Genomic DNA, 25,295 nt, shown 5'->3' with positions numbered 1-25,295 from the left:
GTTCATGAAACAAAAAATTTAGGAGGGAGAAGGAACCCAAAAGGTCAACCAGCAGCAAGAGAAGCTCTCTCTAGACAGGCCCTGAAAGAGCAACTGTGGCTTTTGAACAGGCAACATGAGCTGGAGGTGTACAGGAGCATTAAAATAAATTATACCCAATAGAAAGAGAACAAATAAGATTAGCCTGGCATGCACTTGTATCTGAGAACTGTAAGTCAACAGAGAGAGAGATGGGTGGGTGGGAAGTGGTAGCTGTTCAGACATAGGGCTCTGGACTGGGCTGGGGTTTTTGGGAAGGGCTCTTGGGTAGAAAGGAGGAAGTGAGGAATTTCTGTACCACCTGATAGCAATGGAATAGCAGAGGGATGGGGAAGCAGAAGCACAGACAAGGGCAGGTTGTGTAGTGATCCCCAGCCATGCCCACCCACGGGCATGTTGCTCTCAAGCTTCCTTTGGACACCTTTGAAAGCCTTTGGGAATGACTATACTTTGCCCTATCCTACGGTGGTGTGTTCAGAGAGAGACGCCAAATAACGACTGCTGAAATCTGTCCTACCTGTACAGATGAAACTGGATAATCCTCCATAGATGACATCATCGTTGTCTGGTAATATAAATGGACACCTTGTCTGAACCTCCAAACAGTATTGCTTGCAAGGAATTGTGTGGTTGCAGTGAGACTGTGTGACTTCAAAATACTGGGAACAGAGCCAGGCTTTGTAGACAGTCTAAGGAAGAGGTGGGGGAGAGAGAGAGAGAGAAAGAAAAGAATCAGACATACAGATGAGCCAAAGCAACATCGCCAGGATTAACTATGTATACATTGCACAGCACACAATTCTAAGAGACTCTCACTCAGGTAAATTGCATTACTTTCCTTCCAGTTCCAGAAAATGATTTTCTGAAATGCTTTCTATTTCTTTATCCAATCATTGTCCCATTAATTCCATGAAATACATGCCTGGTTTGCATGTAATACTAAAACAGGCTTTAGCTTTATGTGGCAAGCAAGCTGCAACAACAACAACTAAGGCTCAGGATCGCCTGCTTCCCTTTCCCATGCAGGTGGAAAGAAGACCTGTTTGGAGAATTGGCTTCATTTTGTTATTGTGCCTCAACAAGACAACCAAACTAAGTCCACTGCTCCCACATAGGTCCTTCAGGGAGAAAGCACCCTACAATGCCCACAGGGCCCAAACCTTACTCTCTGTGTGGCATTCAGTGCCAGTCCTACTCAGAGTAGTCCCATTGAAGTTAAGGAATATAACTTAACTTAGGCTCATTAATTTCAGTAGGTTTATTCTGAGTAGGACTAGCATTGAATCTAAGCTGCTGGGTGCTTCCAGATGCGGCTTTAATATTGCAATCTCACCCAGTCTTCTCATTTTAAAAAAAGGAAAGCACTTGGAATCTCTGCCAGGACTTCTTCAGCAACTCCTCAGCACGCTGTATCAACTCCCGCTTATCTAAAGTTCTAACCTCACATTAATATGCCAGGCATGGGACTGCCAATGAGATATTCCAGGACCCCAGAATGCAAGACGGTAGAGAGATGAGCACACCAGTGAGATGAAGGATTCCATTGCACTTGCATGGGGAAGTGAAGGGGGCAGCTGTGGTATTGGGCAGGGAGAGATGGCCCCTGGCATCTCTCTCATCGGGCCCAAAGATCCCAGATCCAGAATGGGATCAGGGAGCAGAAAATGTGAGCTTGTGCGCTTAATTCAGATTTAATATGCCAAAATGCACTGGAACTGTGGTATGGCTGGTGGAGCTTATCTGGGAAATGAATGCACTGGAGAGTTAAGAGAAGGCAGGAGCCATTTCCAAACAGTAGCAACACCTGGAGGAAGAGGAGAAACCTGCTTCCTCTTCAGCTACCTTGGTGCCGTCTGCCAGGCCCAGATTTTAAAGTGATTTCTGTCTGCCTGTACAGGATTTCGGTCCTCTACCTTTGGCTATGCCTCCATTGAAAAGTCCCCTTAGCAGAGTGAATACAAATCAGTTTGGCAAAGTTATATACTTGAAGAATGGAAACAAAATACAAGAGCGAGCTTCCAGAAATGATATGCCAATCAGTTTGCCTGCTGCAGTTTCACCATGTAAAGTCAATCACAAATATTCACAGAAGGTGGTGCTGGTTCCCTGCAACTAAAGATCAAAACCCAGGTATAGCAGCTAAAAGCAATGTGCTACAGGGTTCCTTTGATCACTTAGGTGTCATGCTATATAAATTTACTATTTCCATTTTTTAAAATCACTTGAACATCTAAACTCTGGGGATGAAAGGACATACATAGAAACAACTGGAAGGACAATTAATTTGGATTTCATAACCGTGAGCCCTCCACCCCAAATATTTTTGGCACCGTAGTTCAAGAGCATATTGATCTACTTTTTAAATAACATGCTTAGATGTAATACTTTTCTACCTGTAGCAGTTAATCTTCATATATGCTTTCATGAATAGCTTGGGCTTTATACGCCTTTGAGAACATCTCCTTTCATTTAATCCTATGACTGGGGTTTCAATTTCTAGCCCGAACTCAAGTTTTGGCACCTTTCAGGTGAATGCCATTGCCATTATAAGAAAACAAGGAAGGCGTTCATGGTGAGTTCCGGCACACACCTTCCCCCCCCCCCCCCAAAAAAAATAGCACTGCCAATGAGTGCTTTCACTAAAGTTCACCATCCATATTTGAACAGAGGCACGTCAACAGTCAGTCTCAGTAGCTGCTCACAACTGTAAATGTATCCATGACCAGGCATATTTCACCAGACTATCACACCGACTCGCCAGATTCCATCCCTGCGCTCGCTTTCTGGCTTTCTGAGTTGGGATCTTGCTCCACTCACTATTCACCATATTCTGTTGCCAGGATCTGCCCGTGATCTACGGTCATCCACCACAGTTTGCAAGGCTCTGCTCCTGCTAACTAAATTCCAGCTAACCCCAGCATACTTGTTGGCAAGTCTACATGCAAGACCTCTCTCCCTTGGCAGACAAGCAAATGCTGTGTGTACTATAAAGAAATCTACCAACCCAAGAAGTCCACAGATGAACTGCACCCTGAGCTTCTTCTGGAGCTAGAGAACCCCCAGATTACCTCAGGAAACACATTGGCATTACAAGGGCTTCTTTTACAAAATCTAAAACAATATCCCAGAAGATCTTTCTTATGATGGGGCTGAGATTTTCATTTGTAGCTTTGATTTGTTTATACATATGAACCTTAATGTCATAAGCTGCTTTGAGTTTATATGTATATTTAAAAAGTGGGACGTAATTTTTAAAAATAAAAACAATACACTTAAAAAAATAACCTGAGGATGAAGCCAATAGAAGGTATATTTGGTTTGCTGGGGAGGGGTATTTATTTTTAGATTTTTTTATCTGCTTTTTTAAACATCTCACCTGCCCAAAGCCCTTAGAAGAGGGCAGAATGCTCATTTAAATAAATGAATCCCAGAAAAATAACTGCCTCATACAATTTCTTAATATTATTATTCTTATCTAAGCTGTTGGATGATGGTCATTTAAGCATTTCTGAGAGGATTAGTAAGTACATTTCTTCCACTGGCAATTGTAAAAAGCAGTATAGAATAACTGATTATTTTTCCTTTTTCCTCTCTGTACCTAGCCTTCACAAAAAGCACAATGAGAACTTAAGGGAGGAGGGAACTGGAAATTCAACAGCTGGGAGCTTGAAAAGGGATAATTTCCTAGAAAACTTGGTTCAATTTAAACCCATTTCATTTTATCTGTTCTGGTTTTAATTTGTGTCAGTAAAAGTTTAATTTCTGTAATTACCCACAAAGCTGTTATCTTCAGCTTATTTGCAATGGCAGCAGGTAGTGGCAAAGTTGCTAGGTGACCAGCTAAGAAAAGAAAAAAAACATCTATTGCTAATCTGTGGTTTATGATTACCACTTGCAGTTGGATTTTTGTCATTGTACCTTGCAGGGAAAGATATTCTCATTACAAATGCAATATCAATTGCTTAAGGAGAGCTTCCATGTTGTTGTTAGCTTAAACATGTTATTTACAGGCTAAAAAAATCGAGGTGAAACTTTTGTTTTGTTTGGATAAGAGCTTTTTAAAAATTGTACTGGCTTTCGAAACAGCTAGCTATGAAACTAATAACCCTTGTGCTTCCAGTGCCTTGGCTGATCTTATCTCTTATGCATCTCCTGTTGGGAAAAATACAAATATTGAATAAATTATTGTTGTAAAAATCCGACTCCACAGTAGCAAATTGAAAGGGGTTTGCTGATTCTCAAGGAGTTACCTAAGAGCAGCTACGCATTGCTGATAACGGGAGAGGTGGCACCACCCACGCTACAAGTCAATTGCTACCTTCCAACTAGCAGTAGAGGACCTGTTATGCTTCTGCTACTGAGACATCTTAGTGAAGACTATTCTCCTCCTCGCTTCGATACATGATGAGCAGAGGTGGCATATTTTGAGGCAGCTAAGTGGATTTTCTCAGTGCACCATACACTGGTGATGGCATCAGCCTAAGAACAACAGGAACACTATTCTGGGTTAGACCATCCATTTACCACACTGACCAGTTATCTGGAAAGCAAAGAAGCAGGGCACAAAAACAACGACTCTCCCTCTAAACCCATCATCTGCTAGTCAGAGCCATATTGTCCCATATACCTGGAGGCGTCTGTTTATCTATCAGGGCTGATAGAGCTACCATCCTTTTCCCGTGCTATCCAAGCTTTACAGATGTTTTGGGAGAGGTGCCTTGGCTGAATGGCGAAGCACATTGGTTGCATGCCAGTGGTCCCAGAATATTTGCCAAAACCCAGAATATCTGCCAGTCAGAATAGGCAAGAGTGTTCTAAACTTTACATGGTGCTCGTAAGAATGCAACAGTCTGCTCAAAAAGGCCAGTGACCCAACCAGTCCAGGTTCTTCATCTCACAGTGACCAACCAGATGCCTATGGAAAACCCAAAAGCACAACAGGTTGTGATTCCCAACAACCAGCAATCAGAGACATACTGCCTCTGACATGGAGGTATCACATAGCCATCATGGCTAATAGTGTTGACAGCCTTATATCCCATAAACGTGTCTAATCCTCTATTAGTGCCATCCAAATTGGTGGTCAACACTACTACTTGGGATCAGATTTCATCATTTAACTATGCACTTTCTGATGACGTAGTTTCTTTTGTCTGTCCTGAATATTCCAACATTCAGCTCATTTGGATGTCTCCAAGTTCTAATATTACAAGACAGGAATAAAAACTTCTCTATGCCCATGCATAATTTTATACATCCCATAAGACAAACCCATAATCCACATGGCCGTAGGCTAGCAGCCATGACCTCATCTTGGGGCAATGTGTTCCATAAATTTATTGTGCATTGGAGTGTGGGAGGCAAAACTACCCAGATCCTGAGATCTGGAGTGCCTTTTCATTGGTGGCAAACCATTTGAGAATGCCCTTCCCAGAGAAGCTTACCTAGTGTCTTTTTGTCAATACTATTTTCAGTATGTTTTCAAGCACCTTAGAACAGTGTTTCCCAACCTTGGGCCTCCAGCTGTTTTTGGACTACAACTCCCATCATCCCTAGCTAGCAAGACCAGTGGTCAGGGATGATGGGAATTGTAGTTCAAAAACAGCTGGAGGCCCAAGGTTGGGAAACACTGCCTTAGAGCCATGTGCTCTTAATACACTGGATTCCAGATCTGCTGTGTACATTTAGCATTGTTGTGCTGCCACTGACATTTTTAGTGCTGCTTTAAAAACAACAACTGATCACTATTTAATAGTGATCAGGCAAGGCACCCAAGGGGTGCGGGTGGCGCTGTGGGTTAAACCACAGAGCCTAGGACTTGCTGATCAGAATGTCGGCAGTTCGAATCCCCGCGACGGGGTGAGCTCTCGTTACTCAGTCCCTGCTCCTGCCAACCTAGCAGTTTGAAAGCACGTCAAAGTGCAAGTAGATAAATAGGTACCACTCCGGCGGGAAGGTAAACAGCGTTTCCGTGTGCTGCTCTGGTTTGCCAGAAGCGGCTTAGTCATGCTGGCCACATGGCCCGAAAGCTGTACGCCGGCTCCCTCGGCCAATAAAGCGAGATGAGCGCCGCAACCCCAGAGTCGGCCACGACTGGACCTAATGGTCAGGGGTCCCTTTACCTTTATCTAGGCAAGGCACCCAGAAAACCCTGTTACTGGGAAACATACAAATACTGTAAGTTAAACCCTTTTGTTGGCCTGGAACCTCTTGCTAAGCATCTTTCTTGGGTGATCCCAAGATATTACACTGCAGCTGGCATTTTCAATGTTCTACCGTTTATAGCTGAGAGGAGAGGAAGACTGGGAAATGATTCATTATAAAATAAAGACAATTTGTCCTATCGGTATAAAAATTGGCATGTTGAATTGGCCCAGGGAGAAGTATGATTCTGTTCAAATTTCAGAAATATCTAATGGAAAATGGCTAAGTTATACCTGTTGCAAATATTTTGTTCAAGGTGCAGAGCTCCCACTGTTTGCAATCATTTTTACATCCACCTACAGGTACAGTTTTTAAAAGAACTTTGCTAGTTCTGAGTATGTGAAAAATCACAGATATTTCAGGTTACATGCCTTTCACTGGCCTAGGGTAAATCCAAAGTATATTCCCAAAGTTATGAGCTTTCAGAGCTCCCATTTCAAATCAATAATCCAGTCCTCTCCCACACCCCTTAACACAGGAGACAGAAGTTTCCTAAATCTACAGCTATCTTTTATATCTTAAGAAACGGCACACTTTTCATATGAGGAAGCTTTCTTTTTCTAATTTGATGTTTCATTACATATTATTATAAAATGAATCAAAATATCCAATAAGCACACACCATTATCAAAACAGAAATGAACCGAAAAGAGAAATCATTAACATTCAGGCTGTTACCAAAAAAATAAAAAAATAAAAAATTAGAACACCTTCCACATTAGAAAGAAAACAAAACCCCATACAATTACAGCTGATGTGACAACAATCTAAATATGTGATGGCTTTTAAACTAATGGCTCTTTACGTGAATCCTGAAGTGTGACACATGAGGACTGAACCAGCATGATGATGAGGAGGAGGAGGAGGAGGAGGAGGAGGAGGAGGAGGACTGAACCAGCATCATCAGAAACATTTGATTCAGCCATAAGAATGACTGCATCCTAGGCCAACCCCATGTAATGCTCTATAGGAGGTGGTATGGCTGATAGCAGATGGGAGACCCTATGGGAATCTAATGAGATTGATGAGGCTGCAGCCCTACAGACACTTAAAGTTAAAGGGACCCCTGACCATTAGGTCCAGCTGCAGATGACTGGGGTTGTGGCGCTCATCTTGGTTTAGTGGCCGAGGGAGCCGGCGTACAGCTTCCGGGTCATGTGGCCAGCATGACTAAGCCGCTTCTGGCAAACCAGAGCAGCGCACGGAAACGCCGTTGACCTTCCTGCTGGAGTGGTACCTATTTATCTACTTGCACTTTGTCATGCTTTTGAACTGCTAGGTTGGCAGGTGCAGGGACTGAGCAATGGGCGCTCACCCTGTTGCGGGGATTCGAACCGCCGACCTTCTGATTGGCAAGCCCTAGGCTCTGTGGTTTAGACCACAGCGCCACCCAAGTCCCTTTACAGACACTTACCTGGGAGTATTTCCCATTGAGCTCAGTGGGGTTTACTTCAGAGTAGACATATACAGTACAGGTATGAGTTATCTGAATGACAGCAGAACCATACTGTAGTTTTTGAGAGTCCCAAGAAAGTCCTAAATGCTAGAATTCACAATTCTCCAGCTTCTAAAGACTGTTTTAAGAAGCAGTTGCCATGGGGAAATGCAAGCTGCACAGCACACAACACTCATGTAAATGTTAAGGGGGACAGACGTTGAGCAGTTAATATGCATATCAACCAGCCACTGTGCATGTTTCTCAGGCATGGAGAATGTGCATAATTGCCCCATGAGAAGGAAACTCTGCATATTTGCTGGCCATAATATCTCAAGCAGGCCTTTGGTTATTGACTGCACTGTAGTTTACCTGCCACAGAACTACAGTTCCCAGCAACCCTTAACTGAGGGAAAGAATATGCTTTGAAAGTGCCTTAAAGGTATAGTGTGTACACAGCCAAAACACCAACTTTGACACTACAAAAGCTAGATTTTTCCTTGATAATTACTGCATTTTGCAAAGGATATATGCATGCCTTTATTTTAGTTTCCTGTTTTTTCATTTTGCATTTTTAGTATGGCTAGGAGCTTCAAAAGCTGGAAGTGGCGTAGGCCTCCCTGGGCCTCTGAAAGTGCCTACAAATACCTGAAGATGTTCAATATTCTGGAACCTTTTAAATCACTTTTCCAACACCAGGTTCTAAGAGTATGACTAAAGAAATAGTCCTGGAGTATGCTATTATTTACCAACGATAAATTATTTACCAAGATGGAGCAGCATATTAATCAAACAAATAAACAACACCGGCTGTGTATGGTAATGAAACAATATTGAAGCCTCCAAGCTTATTATAAAGTGTAATTGAATATCCAACATTTATGCTACTCCTTCATTACATCAGCATTTATTTTCTATGCGTCCCCCCCAATATAAAATATGAGTTTGTATGTGCGCAGTAATGTGCACACATTGTGTCTAAGCCCAGATAACACCATCTTCATTTGGTTTACTATAATGTTTTTATGGTATCTATTTTCAACTCTTTCCTTTCCGGTGGTCCCAAATAGCAAAAGCTAAGCTATTCACAAGAAGGGCAGGGTAGACAGCTATTGGGTGCAGCTGTGCTTTGGTTAATATTGGCTGCAACAGCTTGCAGTTGCAACACAGGTTGTGTGCATATTCACTTTCTATTCATAAACTATTCATAAATGGAAGAGTGTGTTCCATTTTCCGAATGTTCCTTTGGAAGCCAAACGTCCAACGGGGCTTCTGCAGCTTCCAATTGGCTGCAGGAGCTTCCTGCAGCCAACCAGAAGCCATGCTTTGGTTTCCGAACATTTTGGAAGTTGAACAGACTTCCGGAACAGATTCCATTCAACTTCCAAGGTACAAATGTAATAGGTTAAGATCTGGTAAAGTATAATAACAACTTTGTAAAGTATACAGTTTTGGGTTCTCCCCCCCCCCCACACACTTTTACTTTCCCTTCTATACGGCTGCTGTTCTCTTTTTCTCTCTCTCTCGTTTATTTACCGGTACGTCTCACCATGTTTAGTGCACATATAATTATGTGCTTTTTAACTTTCAATAAAGAAATAAACATGCTTTTTTAAAAAAGACTGCTTCGAGCTAATATGATGTTGTTTCACAAAGTTGCTTTGGGAAGAAATAAAAGCTAAGTCACTGTTCATGTTTCAAAATGTTTTGTAGGCGTTAGAGGAGAGAGGGGAACCACTTAATGGCAGGGAGGCCTATATTTTACCTGGTAGGGTGAGGGGATACAAAGCCTGCAAAATCAATATCAATCTGTCACAAATGGTTCATAAGTTGCAAATTCTGCATCGAAACAAAGTACTGTTTTCTGAATACATTGTGCCAGGAGACATCATTTTCTCTCCTGAAAGAAGGTAGCCAGCAACACTGAGTAATCCTTGTGTTATCGCTAAGACTCAACTGAAAGCCTCTTTATGAGAAACCAAGGAAATAGTCCTTATTATGTCACTCTTCATTTCTCCTGTTCAGCTGTAGATCTACATTGCAATAATGTCAACTCTGATTAAATAAGGCCAGCTGGAACTGGAAACTACATAAACAATGCAAGTATAATCAGGATGTATGTAATGTACATTGTTGCAAGCATCCCAGAGAATGTGAGGAACCATAACCCTTAGGTTACTATTAATACATGTTTCTTGATTATGTTGTTTTCACAGTGTGTTGTTGTGTTATTCTTTCTAACTGCCCTTTGAAGTATGCAAACATGGCAACCTAGAATGTTGACTGTGCATCAAACTACCTGAATGTACAAAGGATCATTTACCCACATTCCAAATACAAAGACTCAGACCCTTTCTCGCTCTTGTTCAGTCTCCTTTTCACTTTCTCCTGCTTTTACATGCCCTTCCTCTCTACTTCTAACTGTTAAACACGGCAGAGCAGTAAAAGGGACAGTATGTCAAACTGCTGGGGTAGAAAGAGTCCTCTGGAGAATTCACACTGAGTGTAGGTCTCAAGTGCAGAATTGTTGCCTCTCCAAAATATGATGTACTGTCTAAGGGTTCGATTCAATAAAACATAGGTCTTGGCTTATGCTGCACGAAAACCAAGGAAAGCTGCAGAAGTGGTGGAAAAATCAATTTTCTATGGATTCCAGAGCAGAGAAACATGACAGGTGTATTTTTATTATATAAAAAAATAAAATTGGGTTCTTAAACAAGAGCAAGATATATATGCTGCATACTGAGATATGAGACTAGGTAACCACTGCACATTTGGGGGGGGGGATGGGGGAACACACATGTGATTAAAGCTTTGACATTCCGTGAATCATTAGTAATCAGGTACCAAGTGACAAATGATCTAGCAAGTGGGATCTGCATAGGTTGGCTGTAACTCCTACTTTACATAGGACAGTCCTTTTTCTGAAGTTCTGTCGGAGGACAGCATTCTGCTTGAATGAGTCCTCTGTTTGAAGGGCTGCCTGGTCCAAGTCCAGTTTCAAAGATAACCAAGAAGGGACAGCAGGGCCACTTCAACAGTTAGGAGCTGGACAGAGACTGAACAGGCACACAGACAAACCTGGTCATGGTCTTCACAACAATGGTGAGATGTATTGCCTTGATATTTTAACTATAAAGGTAAAGGTACCCCTGCCCGTACGGGCCAGTCTTGACAGACTCTAGGGTTGTACGCCCATCTCACTCAAGAGGCCGGGGGCCAGCGCTGTCCGGAGACACTTCCGGGTCACATGGCCAGCGTGACACCGCTGCTCTGGCGAGCCAGAGCCACACACAGAAATGCCGTTTACCTTCCCGCTAGTAAGCAGTCCCTATTTATCTACTTGCACCCGGGAGTGCTTTCGAACTGCTAGGTTGGCAGGCGCTGGGACCAAGCAACAGGAGCTCACCCTGTCGGGGGGATTCGAACCGCCGACCTTCCGATCAGCAAGCCCTAGGCTCAGTGGTTTAGACCACAGCACCACCCATGCCCCCTTTGCATTATCTACATACGCTTTTTTCCCCTTTATGAGTCATGCATTTCCTCTTATCTGCGGACGTGTAAGTAAACAATCTACATGTGTGCTTGGGAACAGCTCTCTACATACAGCATCCGTGCCAACACAGATGCACATCTAGATAACTCAAAAACCTGCCACAATTTTAGTTGGCAATAATAAAAGGATTGCCTGTGGATTTCCCCCACCCGCCTTATGCACCAACATGTCTGCTTTCGCTTTTAAAATAATTGTAGAACACCAGCAGTTCCTCAGGCTTATAATACAAGCAACAATAATTTCATGTGGGGATTCCATTCCCGGCCACCACCACCCCAGCGCATCAGCGTTCCTCACCCCATTCCACTGCTACCACATTCTTCCCTCTTCCAGATCCAAAAGGACCTGTGTGCTGGCAATCACACATCAATCGCACGAGCCTAAAATGGTCACCAACTGTACTTAAACAGACACCCACAGACCATAGTGCTGCATATCAAGAGGACTTTGCTTCTATAGGGTGCCCAGTGCATACATTTGTGGGCTAGTAAGCAGAAGAAGGGACACGGGTGGCGTTGTGGGTTAAACCACAGAGCCTAGGACTTGCCGATCAGAAGGTTGGCAGTTCGAATCCCTGCGAAGGAGTGATCTCCCGTTCCTCAGTCCCAGCTCCTGCCAACCTAGCAGTTCGAAAGCACATCAAAGTGCAAGTAGATAAATAGGTACCGCTCCGGCGGGAAGGTAAACGGCGTTTCCGTATGCTGCTCTGGTTCGCCAGAAGTGGCTTAGTCATGCTGGTCACATGACCCGGAAGCTGTACGCCGGCTCCCTCGGCCAGTAAAGCAAGATGAGCGCCGCAACCCCAGAGTCTGCCACAACTGGACATAATGGTCAGGGGTCCCTTTACCTTTACTAAGCAGAAGAAGAACCTTGATGTATCACATTAAAGCCCTTTCTAGCCTCTACGGTGGCTAATCAGATGGCTATGGGAAGCCCACAAGCAAGATATGACTGCAATAGCTTTTCCTTATGTACACACACCACTTCTGTATGGCAGAACATATACCTGAAAAAGTAGCTGGATATGATACTTTATTCCCTGTACACTTGACATTTGCACACCATGTACCTCTTGTTACTATGTGTTCTCTGACACAGTGCTTATATACACATTTCATACAACATTATGTGCATCTGAAGTCCTTTGGATATCAGTGGCACTTTGATACCATTTGATGGTTCAGTTATATTGATTTCAATTGGGTCATACCTGATTCTGAGATTTGGTTCTAAGGATTTCTTTTTGAATCTACTTTCCTTCCCATGTACGGTTTATAAAAAAATCAAATATTGTGAATGAAAAGGTCTGTGCCTTTCCTTTTCTGAGCTGTTCTATAGCCTTCATTCTGGTTTGTACGTATCTAAAAAGATACATGAGAAAAATACCAAAGTGTCATCTATCAGAACAGCCACAATAACTTGAATTTAGAAAAGACCAAAAAAAAGGACAAATACAGATTGTATCTGTGCTTTTCCACTGTCATTCCCCCCCCCCCCCCAAGTAAGATTAAACTCAGTTGTGGTAAAATCTGAAGAATTTATTCCATTAAATCCTATCTGCCAAATTAAATCAAGCTATTACAAGGAATGCTTATTGTCTGCAGGGCTTCCATTGAGAGCAGCCTGAGTTTTATGATAGGCTATTATTTGTTAGGTACACGAATGCTTAATATTACAGGAGAATTGTTTAGTTTTACTGCATATAAATTATTTCTTATAGATTATAAATATTTCCACCAGTTAATTTATAAGCTACTATAACAAAACAAATCAGCAGATTGTATTTTATCAGTTAAAAGTAGGGTAGAGAAAGTAGACTAGTAAATCACAACTGTGTTGCCCTAACTTAGTGTTACCTCATCAGTGTATAGCTTTTGCTAAAATTTAATAGAAGAATGCTTTTGCACCAGCATTTCTGAACAGAGTGCCAGTGAAATTGCCATCACTGTTGATTACCATGAAGATTGGCTCTATGCTGTGGAAAGTCACCAAGCACACAAATATATTAGTATCTGCCTGTCACAAGTATTACCACTTGTTCACAACCCAACACTTATCTTGCTGCCTGTTTACTGAATGCATAGATAGTGAAATCTGCCCTTAGGGTACAATATGACACTTCATTGTGCATCTTAATGTGATGGTTAGCAAACAAAATAAGTAAACAGAGCTGCGATGGACTAAAGCAAGATGCCACAACTAGGCATCACATCTAATGTTTATTAGCCTTTATTATGATAGCTTATCCCAGAGCAGGGAAAGTGGTCTGCTGGGTATGCTAGTCCCAAGCACTTTAGGCCTTCACCTCTCAAGAATGAAACCTTGAACTTGGCTTGGTAGCAAACAAGCAGCCAGTGCAGATCCTTAAGCACCAGCATAAATGTGTTGGGCCAGATATACCACTCAGTACTTTGCCGCATCAGTCGACACTAGCTGTAGAGTCCCAACTAAGCCCATAGAACTTATTACAGTAATCTAACAGTGATGTAAACAATTGGTCGTGAGCACTCCATGCCACAGAGGTCAATTGCCTTCTATTGAGAGAGAGAGATCAAACAATAATCTCAGATTGTGTACCTGCTCCAAGGGCATCCAGAACAGGCAGACATACCAGGCCCAATTCTTGGATCCAGGAACCACTCATCCACTGCTTCTCTATCTTGTCAATATTCAATCTCAGTTTATTAGCCCTACCCCAGCCTATTTTTGTGTCCAGTTACTGATTCAAGAGATGCCTGGCTTCTTATGAATTTATTTCTCTGTAATAGAGCCCGAGGGTTATTTTTTATATTGGTAACACTTCACTCCAAATCTAATGACTGCTCCCAGCAGTGGATATACATTAAACATATACTGCTATGCAGCACCTTACGGTTAACTGCCTGGGGGCTGAGGCACAGTCACTCAATGCCACTTGAAGGAACCATCTCTGCAGGTTGACAGGGGCTGGCAGGGCTCTGAGAAGTGTGTGGCAGAGGCAGGGGGGCCAGGAAATTAGCCCAGAAGAGGGAACCAGAAGTTTATAGAGGTTGGTGTCACCCATGAGACAGGGCAGGGGGAGAAGGAAGGCTCAGAGCAGGGGGAGGCAGATGAAGGTGTGCAGGATGTGTTGGGAGCAGAAGAAGATACTGTTCAGGTGAGGGACAAGCCAGTCAAATCCCTCTTATCCCCACTGCACTGACTCCTAGAACCAGGAGTGGCTTGAAGAGGCAAGAGCAATGATGGCTTCTGTGTAGCAAGAGTACATAAAGAAGGCAGAGGGTGCCCCACTGTTGCTGCAACTGCTCTGCAGGACACAGACCTGGGGACAGCTGCCTTAAGGCTGGAAGTGTGTGTGTGTGTGTGTGTGTGTGTGTGTGTGTGTAGCACAGCAGGAGATGCTGTAAGTGCGTTCTTTTGTCAAATAAAGAATTAACTTATCAGGAATGTCCTGGGGTTGCCCAGGACACAGGTAGGAATTGAACTACTATAATCCAGTGCCTCTGACCCTCAACCCACAGGCAGAATCCAAGGGCATGCTGTGTTCAACAGAATCAAAAACCACTGAGGATCCAGCATGATTAACAAGATTGAACTTCCTCTGTCTCTCTCTCCCTGAAGAGATGATCCATCAGGGCAACCAAGGTCAATTTTGTCCCCAAACCAGGCCTGAACCCAGACCGAAATGTCCAGATAACCAGTTTCCTTCAATAATATTTTGTTCTCCTAGCCCCAATGTTCTGTATCAGGAAAGTAGAAGCTGTTGTAGTTGTAAAGCGTGAGACAGAATGGTGGGAGAGGGGGAGAAGTCTAGTTGTCTAGTTTGTACATCGCAACATGTCCTTCATGCTTATGTCATTCTGTGAAAATGCCACGTCCTAATTTGTAAGTAGAACTTCTAAGCCAGAATTTCTTCCATACAGCATTCAATACCCATCTAGGAAGAGGATGGAGGGCAGTGGGCACAATTTCCTATCTTTCTACAGGTGCAATTCCATGGCAGGAAATAAATACATGCAAATACAACTAACAAGCTCAGTTGGTTAGAGCGTGGTGCTGATAATGCCAAGGTTGCAGTTTCAATCCCTGCATTGAAGATGATCTTCAAGGTCCCTTCCTACTTTACCATTCTGATTCTATGATTTCTAAAAATAATAAAAAAGAACATACAACACAACTCGCTCACTCACTCTTATACACACACACACACACGACCTTATAGTAGCAAGGTTAAACCATTAAAGCAATAAAGCTAACAGTACAATCCTGTACATGTTTATTCAGAAGTTAAGTACCATTAAGCTAAACGGGCCCCAACTCTGGGCAGGTGGGTACAGTACTATAGCCCTGAGTGTTGCACATTAAGAGCCAATCAGAGTAAGAATAATGTATTCAATAATTGGTGGAAGAGACACAAAGAGGGAGCCTGCCGGATTTCTGGGAGAGCATTGTAGAGATGCGTTGACGACCACAGAAAAGGCCCTGTCTCTTGTGCTCACAAAGTTGTGAGAGGAATCCAAGACCAAGGCCATTGAAGTTTGTATCACTTTCCAAACTAAACCTATATGGAACCAAAAAGTCTGGAAAAATTACATGATCCTAAGCTGAAGGGACGCGGGTGGCGCTGTGGGTAAAACCTCAGCGCCTAGGACTTGCCGATCGTCAGGTCGGCGGTTCGAATCCCCGCGGCGGGGTGCGCTCCCATTGCTCGGTCCCAGCGCCTGCCAACCTAGCAGTTCGAAAGCACTCCCAGGTGCAAGTAGATAGATAGGGACCGCTTACTAGCGGGAAGGTAAACGGCGTTTCTGTATACTGCGCTGGCTCGCCAGATGCAGCTTGTCATGCTGGCCACGTGACCCGGAAGTGTCTGCGGACAGCGCTGGCCCCCGGCCTCTTAAGTGAGATGGGCGCACAACCCTAGAGTCGGACACGACTGGCCCGTACGGGCAGGGGTACCTTTACCTTTACCTTTTTAAGCTGAATTAAGCTAAAACTACTTCAATTTGAGCCCAGAAGCCAATACAGCCACCATAGGATGGGAGTTGTATGCAAACAGGAGACAAAGTAACATCCAAACACACCTTTGATTAATGTCTGAATTGATTCTGACAGTCTAAGATAGTGGAAATATCCAAAATAAATATGAGCAAGGTGGTTCTGAAGAAAACTGAAGATTAAACCATGTTTTAAATGTCAGGCAGTGAAATATTGATGATAATAATGTCAGTTAGAAACTGGTAAAATATAGATGCAGTAAAAACAGCCTTTCACAACTCTCTTTCCCCCAATTTGAAGCACCTTTTATTTTTATCAAGAGCATGTGAGACTCTTCTACTAAGAATTCATTTTCCAAGGACCCTCCAGAGACAACTAGTATTAACTTCTCTTTCCTATATTAAATGAATTCTGACTCTATCAAACACGAATTCACTTTCTGCATACAGACCAAGAACATCAAATGGAAAGCATGAACTTGAAGCATTAGGTTTAGTCAGGAAGCACATTCTTAATCCAAATAATATTTTTTTACAAAGGTGCATTCTGTTGTCTTGGACAATGGAATTCTTTATGGAACTGCAAATTACAGGCAGAATAAACAAGTTTCTATGGTGTGGCTAAGAACAGCCAGAGTGATGAACAACTGAGCAGAAATCAGAAGGAAGCTCCCTAATAGGGGCTGCTACTGAGAATGCCATATCACATGTCACTTCCTGGCTAGCCAAAGCCACAGGATGTTTCCATGTCAATACCACTGACACAGAGATACCCTAGGAACTTTCCCTCGTTCCATATGATTCAGTTATTCAGATGCTCTTTACTGGACTAGCACGGTAACTAGTCAGGATTCATCAAAAGACTAAAAAAGTATCTACACTGAACAAGTCCTAATGGTAAAAGTTAACTGCCTGCATGTTATATCTGTATCAAATTCTATGGAAGATTGATGCTGGCATCACACACCTGTTATTGTATCAGTGGACTGCATCTTACTATAAAGTTCAGGATCAACTATTCAGCTATGAGGATTTATTTATTTTTAATGATTGGGAAAGCCAAACTGCACCCCCTTGCATAACTAAGTTGAGTTATACCAGAGCCACGTTGCCTCTGCACATGAAAGTTTCATGAATTTCTAAAATCATTGCAGTGGTGAATTTCATTTTATATGTTACATATGGGACTCTCCAATCAAAGAACATGGATGCATCTAGATTATCTTGGGTAAGTCCTTAATTCTCTGCCCACACTTTACATTCTAAAAAAGTAACCAGGGTAAAGATACACAGGATAAGGAAGTATTCTCAGGAGATGCTACGCCCTGGTTTAATCAGCACATTCCTTGTCAAACAAAAAAATGTACCACAATATCCACTAAGTGAATATAAATTTTCTTTGATTCTTAGACCACAGTTTCTATGTGCCATTCAAATTGCTGAACTGTGGTTTGAATGAGCCCAACAAACCAGGATTGATTGGAAACCACGGTTTTATTTGTATTTGCAATTTTGGCTTGAAGGGCTCAAATAAGCTTCTTGGTTAGGACATCGCAGCAAACTGATTTGACAGATCATTAAGTCTTGTGTTAAGTAGGGCACATGCGGAGAAAGGAGAAGTGGAAGTTTGTGGACACACAGCAGATTCCCAGTCCAGGAATGCAACCATTTAAAGAGGCTTGTGCATCAGATAGCTCACGAAGAGAGCCAAATCATTTTGCATCTATCTACTGTGTATCAAAATTAGTACTATCTCACCAAGTTCAGGGAACACTTTCAGGTCTGCAAGGATGTGCACAGGTTTGAATTGTTTTGGTTCCTGTTGGAAATGATGCACTGCTGGAAACCAAAGCTCTTCACTGGACACAGAACAAGGAAAGAACACATGGAAAGTACCGTATTTTTTGCTCTATAAGCTTCACTTTTTCCCTCCTAAAATGTAAGGGGAAATGTGTGTGCGTCTTATCGAGCGAATGCAGGCTGCACAGCTATCCCAGAAGCCAGAACAGCAAGAGGGATTGCTGCTTTCACTGCGCAGAGATCCCTCTTGTTGTTCTGGCTTCTGAGATTCAGAATATTTTTTTTCTTGTTTTCCTCCTCCAAAAACCAGGTGCATCTTGTGGTCTGGTGCATCTTATAGATCGAAAAATACGGTAATTTCTCCTTCCTGAAAATCTGTCTTAGGAAATGAGTCACTCATCAATTGCTGAGTCAATGGGACTGCCACCTTGCTAAGCAAGCACAATATTACTACCTTAAGAAGACCAAACAATAAAAGAGTTATGAAGAAATAGCTATTAACTGCAACCGAAGGTTGATTTAAACAAAGAATGTTCTTCCACAGGTCTGCATAAAGCACTCATATCTAATATCACTTTCCACCTTTTTGGGTCTTGTTATACTATTTGTGTGATTTTCCTCCACAAAAGAAATCTTGCAGCTTTAGGCGGTATTAAGTGCTGTGCAATATGCACAGCCCCACTTTGATCTAGCAGCTGAATCCTAGTTTGCTGTTTATTCTTTGCTGCTGTGGTTGGTCTATTTGTGTTTGTTTTTAACTCTGAGCTGCTTCTCCTTGTGGTGGTAACTATTTTGGACTGTTTTTGTGTTTTTAAAGGATTGAAGATGCCATCTCTATAAGCATCAAAGCCGCATGATAGATGTGGTGCTAACAGGCCTGTGATACTCAGCACAGCAATAAGCTGTCAGCTATATCCGCAGAAACCACATGCTATGATCGTAGGCGGGGAGGAGAAAGCAAAAAGTCAAGTGTGTTTTCTTTCAAGATCAGCTTTCTTGCAGCCCTTATCTCGCCTTTGCCAATAATGATTTTGATTATGGTAAACTCCTATGTACCTACTTAGGAAATTGTTCTCGCTAGGTGTGCAGACCTGGGAAATACCATGTTGAGATTCAGTGTTTTATTTCCCACTCAGGTTCCAAATTCCTTCAAACTCAGCTAATCTAGAGAACGACTCTGAAATGCTACTATTTTGGGCACTTACAGGGATGGGTGATTGACAGGTAAAATCCCTGTTGTCTAGGCTGGGAACTAGCTAGGTGACATGATAATTCCTAATGATCAGCTCATATGAATGTTAATACACAGTAAGAAAGCTCACTCACCACCTCCCTCGTTCTCCTTTCGTTTTCTTCCTAATGAATATTTGATGCATAAAGCAGTACTTCCTGGTGGTACTGCTTGAATGGAAAGAATTCTAAGACTTTTATTCCTTTGGGGATCTTTACCAAAAAAACCGTCAAGTGTTAGAATTGCTGTTCATTAGCAGTACTAATACAACGTCTGCTAGTATAACTGCCTGTTGCTTCCCTGGTCACAGCTATTTATTTTTTTGAGAGGGGGCATGTCCTTAACCAAGCAAAGGCTGAAGGACTGGCAATCTTGGGTCCATCCACAGGTTCACTCCCACAAGAGACAACCCACAGGCAAAAGGGGGGGTTTCTTAAATGTGAGCAGCAACAGAAATGTGGCAGAATTCTCACCTTCACACATCAGTGGGTCGCTCTCACATGCCTGCGTCTTGGCTCTTAAGTTGGAGTCAGGAGGTAAAGAGAACACGTCCGCAGAGCTTCTGTTGCTGTTCACACCAGGGAGGAGTAGAGTCTTATGCTTGTGTCATGGATCAGATAAAGTGGGTTGTGGTGGAACTTTGCTGAGGTGGCCAAGAGAGGGAGAGGATAAGATGGGGTTTCTTGTGGGAACATTTCAAGCTGCCTTATAATTAGTCGCACCATCAGTTCATCTAGCTGAGTAGTAAGTATACACCAGTGGTTCCCCAAAAAATTTGGGCCACAAGCTCCTTGGTTCTGTAAAGACACCCTCAGTGCCCCCTACCTCATAAAAAGCTTTGTTCAGAATAGCAGTTCACATGGCCTGCTAAAGAAGAAAATAGTATAATAAAATTTCAACGAGTAATAATCAATTGCACATGTATTCAAAATCCAGTGAAAACTATTTAACTCAACAAAACTGATTACAGTGGTATCTCGGGTTACATACGCTTCAGGTTACAGACTCCGCTAACCCAGAAATAGTGCTTCGGGTTAAGTACTTTGCTTCAGGATGAGAACAGAAATCATGCTCCGGCAGCGCGGTGGCAGCAGGAGGCCCCACAAGCTAAAGTGGTGCTTCAGGTTAAGAACAGTTTCAGGTTAAGTACGGACCTCTGGAACGAATTAAGTACTTAACTTGAGGTACCACTGTAACTTGATCCCGTGAACCAGCCTTTCAAAGTCTGATTGTCATTTATACCTTCACCACCCCGTCACGTTTCTTGCCTCTTAGCACCCCCTAGGTAATCCCACTGCCCCCCCAAGGGGGAGGTACCATCCACTTTGGGAACCACTGGACTACACTGGCATGCTGTTGATCTCCAGAGATTCCAGACAGGAATCTCTCCCAGCCTCACTTAGAGATGCCAGGGCCTGCCATCTACCACTGACCCACAGCCCTTCTTGTGTTGTAGTTTTCTTCTTTGAAAGCAGTTTCTTCTTCAAGAAGAACATTGCAACCATCTGTGGAGCCCAATCTCCAGTCTTGCCTGCCCCTGACAACGGAGGAGATGGGTTTTGTTGACCAACGCTGCGATTCACATTCCCTCCCTTAAAGAGAGTTGCGGCAGTGCATGTGAGGCAAAGTGGCTCCCCTGTTTGGATGTCCTTCTGAATGAGCAACCCTTTTCATGAGGGGCATATGGTTCATATGAAAAGCCTAATAAGCATGGCTTTTATTCAGCTGGAGCTCACAGGAGCCATTGCCAGGTGGGAGCCATTGCCATTCTAAGATAACAAGGGAGGAGCTCATGGTGAGCTTTGGGGCCTCTTTTTCTAGAAAAGTATTACTGCTAATAAGAATTGTTTTGGACCTTGTCAGGTTTAGTAGGGGGGGGGGGGACAGTCAAAGCTAAGACACACACACCAAAATGAGATACCTTGTTGGGGAAACAGTGACAGTAAGACTGACAGGGGGCAGAATCCCAAGTACCATCAAAAACTTGCATGCATATTGTTGATACAATATTATGTAGAATACCCAGGTTACCCTTTCTACATCTTTTATATCAAACATTATAAACCTTTCAACGAACATCTACAGGCCTTTCCTTGACACTGCAAAACGACTGTCAAGGAGGAAGTCCCATGATGGCTTCCACGAAAGAACAGCTGTTTAACCCCAGAGTTCTTCGCAACGTTATCTGTCAATATAGCAGGCTCTAATGTCGGTGCGTGGGACGCGGGTGGCGCTGTGGGTAAAAGCCTCAGCGCCTAGGGCTTGCTGATCGAAAGGTCGGCGGTTTGAATCCCCGCAGCGGGGTGCGCTCCCGTTGTTCAGTCCCAGCGCCTGCCAACCTAGCAGTTCGAAAGCACCCCCGGGTGCAAGTAGATAAATAGGGACCGCTTACTAGCGGGAAGGTAAACGGCGTTTCCGTGTGCGGCTCTGGCTCGCCAGAGCAGCGATGTCACGCTGGCCACGTGACCCGGAAGTGTCTCCGGACAGCGCTGGCTCCCGGCCTATAGAGTGAGATGAGCGCACAACCCTAGAGTCTGTCAAGACTGGCCCGTACGGGCAGGGGTACCTTTACCTTTACCTTTAATGTCGGTGCTCTGCGAAGCCTGTTGCCAAGTGAATATTAACAGGGGCTTTGTTCATCCTTCAGGATTCTGTTTGTGAAAGAAGCTTGCAAAACAAATGCTAAAAGTTCACGATGTGTGCTTTGGAATTGTTTGCTTGCCTATATGTCTAGCGGAGCTGGGCAGTCAGTCATTCTGGAAGGGTTGGAGGAAGGAAATAATCTCTATGGCAGAAATGGGGCTAGGGCAGAGGCTAGGGAAACTAATTCTCAGAGATAAATGTGTACACTATTGTTCGCATGGATTTACTCATTCAAATGCATGCAAAATGAAAATTTCCCACTACACAGCACCAATGATTGAAAACAAAAACAGTGTGTTGGTATCAAGCTATCCTGATTGAAAACTCAACATACACGAAGGAAAGAAGGATCTACCAGATGCCAGCTTGAGGGATGTTTTCGATCCAGTTACCTTCATTCATCCCCTGAGTGCACTAATTAACCTTTTCAAATAAACCATTAAACCTCCATTAATTCCCACAGGTGCCTTTTCTGCATTTTTTAAAAAGTTGGGCAGGGTATCTTTAACTTCTCTATAAACTTCAATAAAGTAAGAGTTTGGTTCTTTAACTACATTTCATTTTGACCGCCCTGTGTTTCAACAATTGCATGGTGTCCGTTCAGCACTGTAATCTGATTTATTAACCCTCCAGTTCCGCAAGAGAGAGCCAGACACTTAAAGAAAGAAAGAAGTAACCAAGACAAAAGGAATTATGCAAATCAATGGTTTATGTAAATCATTGGTTAAAGGGCAAGAGAATGTCAGGCAAAAGGAGCACCCTGCTAGCTACAATCTCACCTGGGAGCAAGTTTCACTGAAGCCAATGGCAGTAATGCAGTGGTGGTGAATTTGTGGCTTGATTGCCACTCTGCTTGCTTGCTGGCCTTTGGGGGTGCAGATGGGCCTAGGATTGGCCCCCCCATCTTCTCTTAAATAAGGTTTGTTTGCAGCTGTGCTTTGGAGAGGAGGCCAACATAACAGGGGAAGAGTACTTACAAATAGCCACTCCCTTGCACTGTTTGCATGGGTCACTAATAGTGGCAGACTTCCTTTACGCAACTGCTGCACAGATGCATTTACATACCCCTTGTAGCTTTGCGTACTTTTTTTTTAATGAAGTAATAAGACTGGCAACTTTGCCAACATGGTCATACGTGCCTAAATTTAAACCCAATTATAATAATAATCCTACACTGAATAGTTATTCTATGCACATTTGTTCCAGTTGCCCCCCACTCACCCATCCAGAAATAGAACAGCATTTGTTTGAAATGTAAGGATTAAGAGATCCAAAGAACTATGAATGGAAAGAACAGTGTCATTACTTCCTTCTACAAATGGTTCTACAAGAGTTTGATCAATTCTGTAATAATAGGTACATTATACAGCAATTTTCATTGTTTCTGCTTATACAACAGATATACAATACAAGCTCTTGGGCAAATGGAAGATCTTTGGATTTAATTTCATTTTATAAAAAATATTGAAGTTTTTTCAAACGATAACACGAAGGATATGAAATTCATGTGTCATTACTTGGACAACATCTTCCTTACTGGCTCACTATCTTGCAGCAAACAAGGAGATAGGAAGGGGGGGGGAGAGAATAACCACCATACCCAAGGAAGTAAGTCTCTCCAAATTGTGTTCTGGTTAATTGGAGGCTGAACACTGCTTCTAGCCAAGGCAAGAATTGGAGGACATGTGTAAAAGATAAATAAATATTTTTTAATCCTCTGCCTCCCACTTTTCTACATTGCTGGGTCAACTTTTCAGCTAGCGCTGATAGCCAGATCTTATCATGCCATCTCCTCTCTAAGAATCTGCCACAGCTCCTCCAGAAACGCACTATCTCCAAACAAGCCACAGCTGACAAGTGCAAAATGAGCTCTTTGTGAACGAGAAGCTTAGTTTAGTCTCGGAACAGAGGCAGCAGTGCTGGTGCTAGGTACAAGCGGATCAGTAATATCTGAGAAAGCCTGCTCTAGCGCAAAGTGTAAAACAGTTCTACATGCGGAAGGGCACATTTGGATCCAAACCCAAAGTAACTGCACTGATTCCTTTGTACCAACCAATGGCGAAACAACCGCAATGCATATGCTGTTACTTTTAAGGGCTGAATCAAGCAACGCCTTTCCCCTTTTAAAATACATCAGTATAACATCTAATGTCTTGACAAATGTGTTGAGAATGTTGATTCATACTTCTGCTCTTTTTCCACTTCTTATAAAGGATGAGATAAAGGAAGTATGAATATCAATTAGATGTGATGACTGCACACATCCATTCCCCACCCTGGGAGATTCATCCATTTATGTTTAACTCAGCTGCCTGTCACAACTGAATGGCAGCAATCTGTAAACTAAAATAATAGGAAACGATTGGTCCAAATTATGTAAAACAAGCTGCCTAAAAGAATACATGGGCTGATTATCAGATCATTAATTAGGACCAGAAGAAAAAACAAACCCTGAGGGCAATAATTTTACTGTCTTTAGCTGTGTACACACTAACTTGTTCACAGAACAAAAAAGCAGATTTCCTTAATCCTGAATTGTTTACGTTCATCCTCAACATGTTGCTTTCAATCTAGATTGATTCTAGATCCCATGGGTGTGGTTACTTGATATGTGTTGAAATCCCTCTTCTCGATTAGGTTATCCACACCTTTTCACCTCTGCACATGCCCCAAGTGAATGAAAAAGGATGTAATGGCTGTGATCTTGGTATACCTCCACCCACAACAACACTGAGTCCGTGTGGGTGCACCTCTCTTTGCCACGGCTGCCTACATCTGCGTTCGTCATTTTTCAAATTGACACACTGTGGGGGTAATGCAGAATCAATCTTCAATGAGCCTTTATTTTGGAATGAAGATAGTTTCACAAGAAGCATTTTTTTGTAAGGGGGAATACACTAGATATAATTACATGTGGACTATATAAAAAAAAGCGCCTTATACATGATATCAGCCACATTCCATATTTATCCTGTATCTAGTTTTTTGTCATCAAAAACCACATTTTGACATATTCTTCCCCAAACAAGCTTCTTTCTGAATTGAGAAACAGCCTGGCTGCATTTTAAGCTAGTAATGTGCCCTGCTTTCTTTTTTTGCCTGAAGGAGAATCCCGCTAGAGGAGTTGGGGAAGCTATTTTGTTTTACAAATGAAGACAGCAGATACGGATCCGTGGAATGCAGAAAACATTCGGAAATGGCATATGGTACAGTCCTTCCTGGATGGGACATTTGACAGTATGTTTAAATGCTTTACACACACACACACACTCCCAATGAGAAGTTTGCATATCTGGAAGGAGGTTGGACTAAAAACGTTTTTGCCTTGTACCTAAAGGTGTATAATGAAGGTTTCAGCCAAACCTCCTTGGGAAGAGCATTGCACAAACAGGGAGCCACTGCAGAAAAGGCCCT

At 42.8% G+C, this 25,295-nt stretch overlaps 1 protein-coding gene across 2 annotated transcripts in view; it reads right to left on the bottom strand.

The window, feature by feature from the left end:
- NALF1 (NALCN channel auxiliary factor 1) overlaps nucleotides 1-25,295 on the bottom strand; it is a 338,047-nt gene that overhangs the window by 17,195 nt on the left and 295,557 nt on the right. For both annotated transcript variants that reach the window (XM_028728138.2, XM_077927674.1), the window contains exon 2: nucleotides 557-728. In XM_028728138.2, coding sequence (XP_028583971.2) covers nucleotides 557-728 — 172 coding nt within the window. The remainder of the gene's footprint in view (nucleotides 1-556; nucleotides 729-25,295) is intronic.

The sequence above is a fragment of the Podarcis muralis genome, chromosome 4 (assembly GCF_964188315.1).
Source record: "Podarcis muralis chromosome 4, rPodMur119.hap1.1, whole genome shotgun sequence".
Lineage (NCBI taxonomy): Eukaryota > Metazoa > Chordata > Lepidosauria > Squamata > Lacertidae > Podarcis > Podarcis muralis.
Note: the sequence above shows the minus strand (reverse complement) of the source record. Positions and strands in the feature narration are given on the sequence as shown.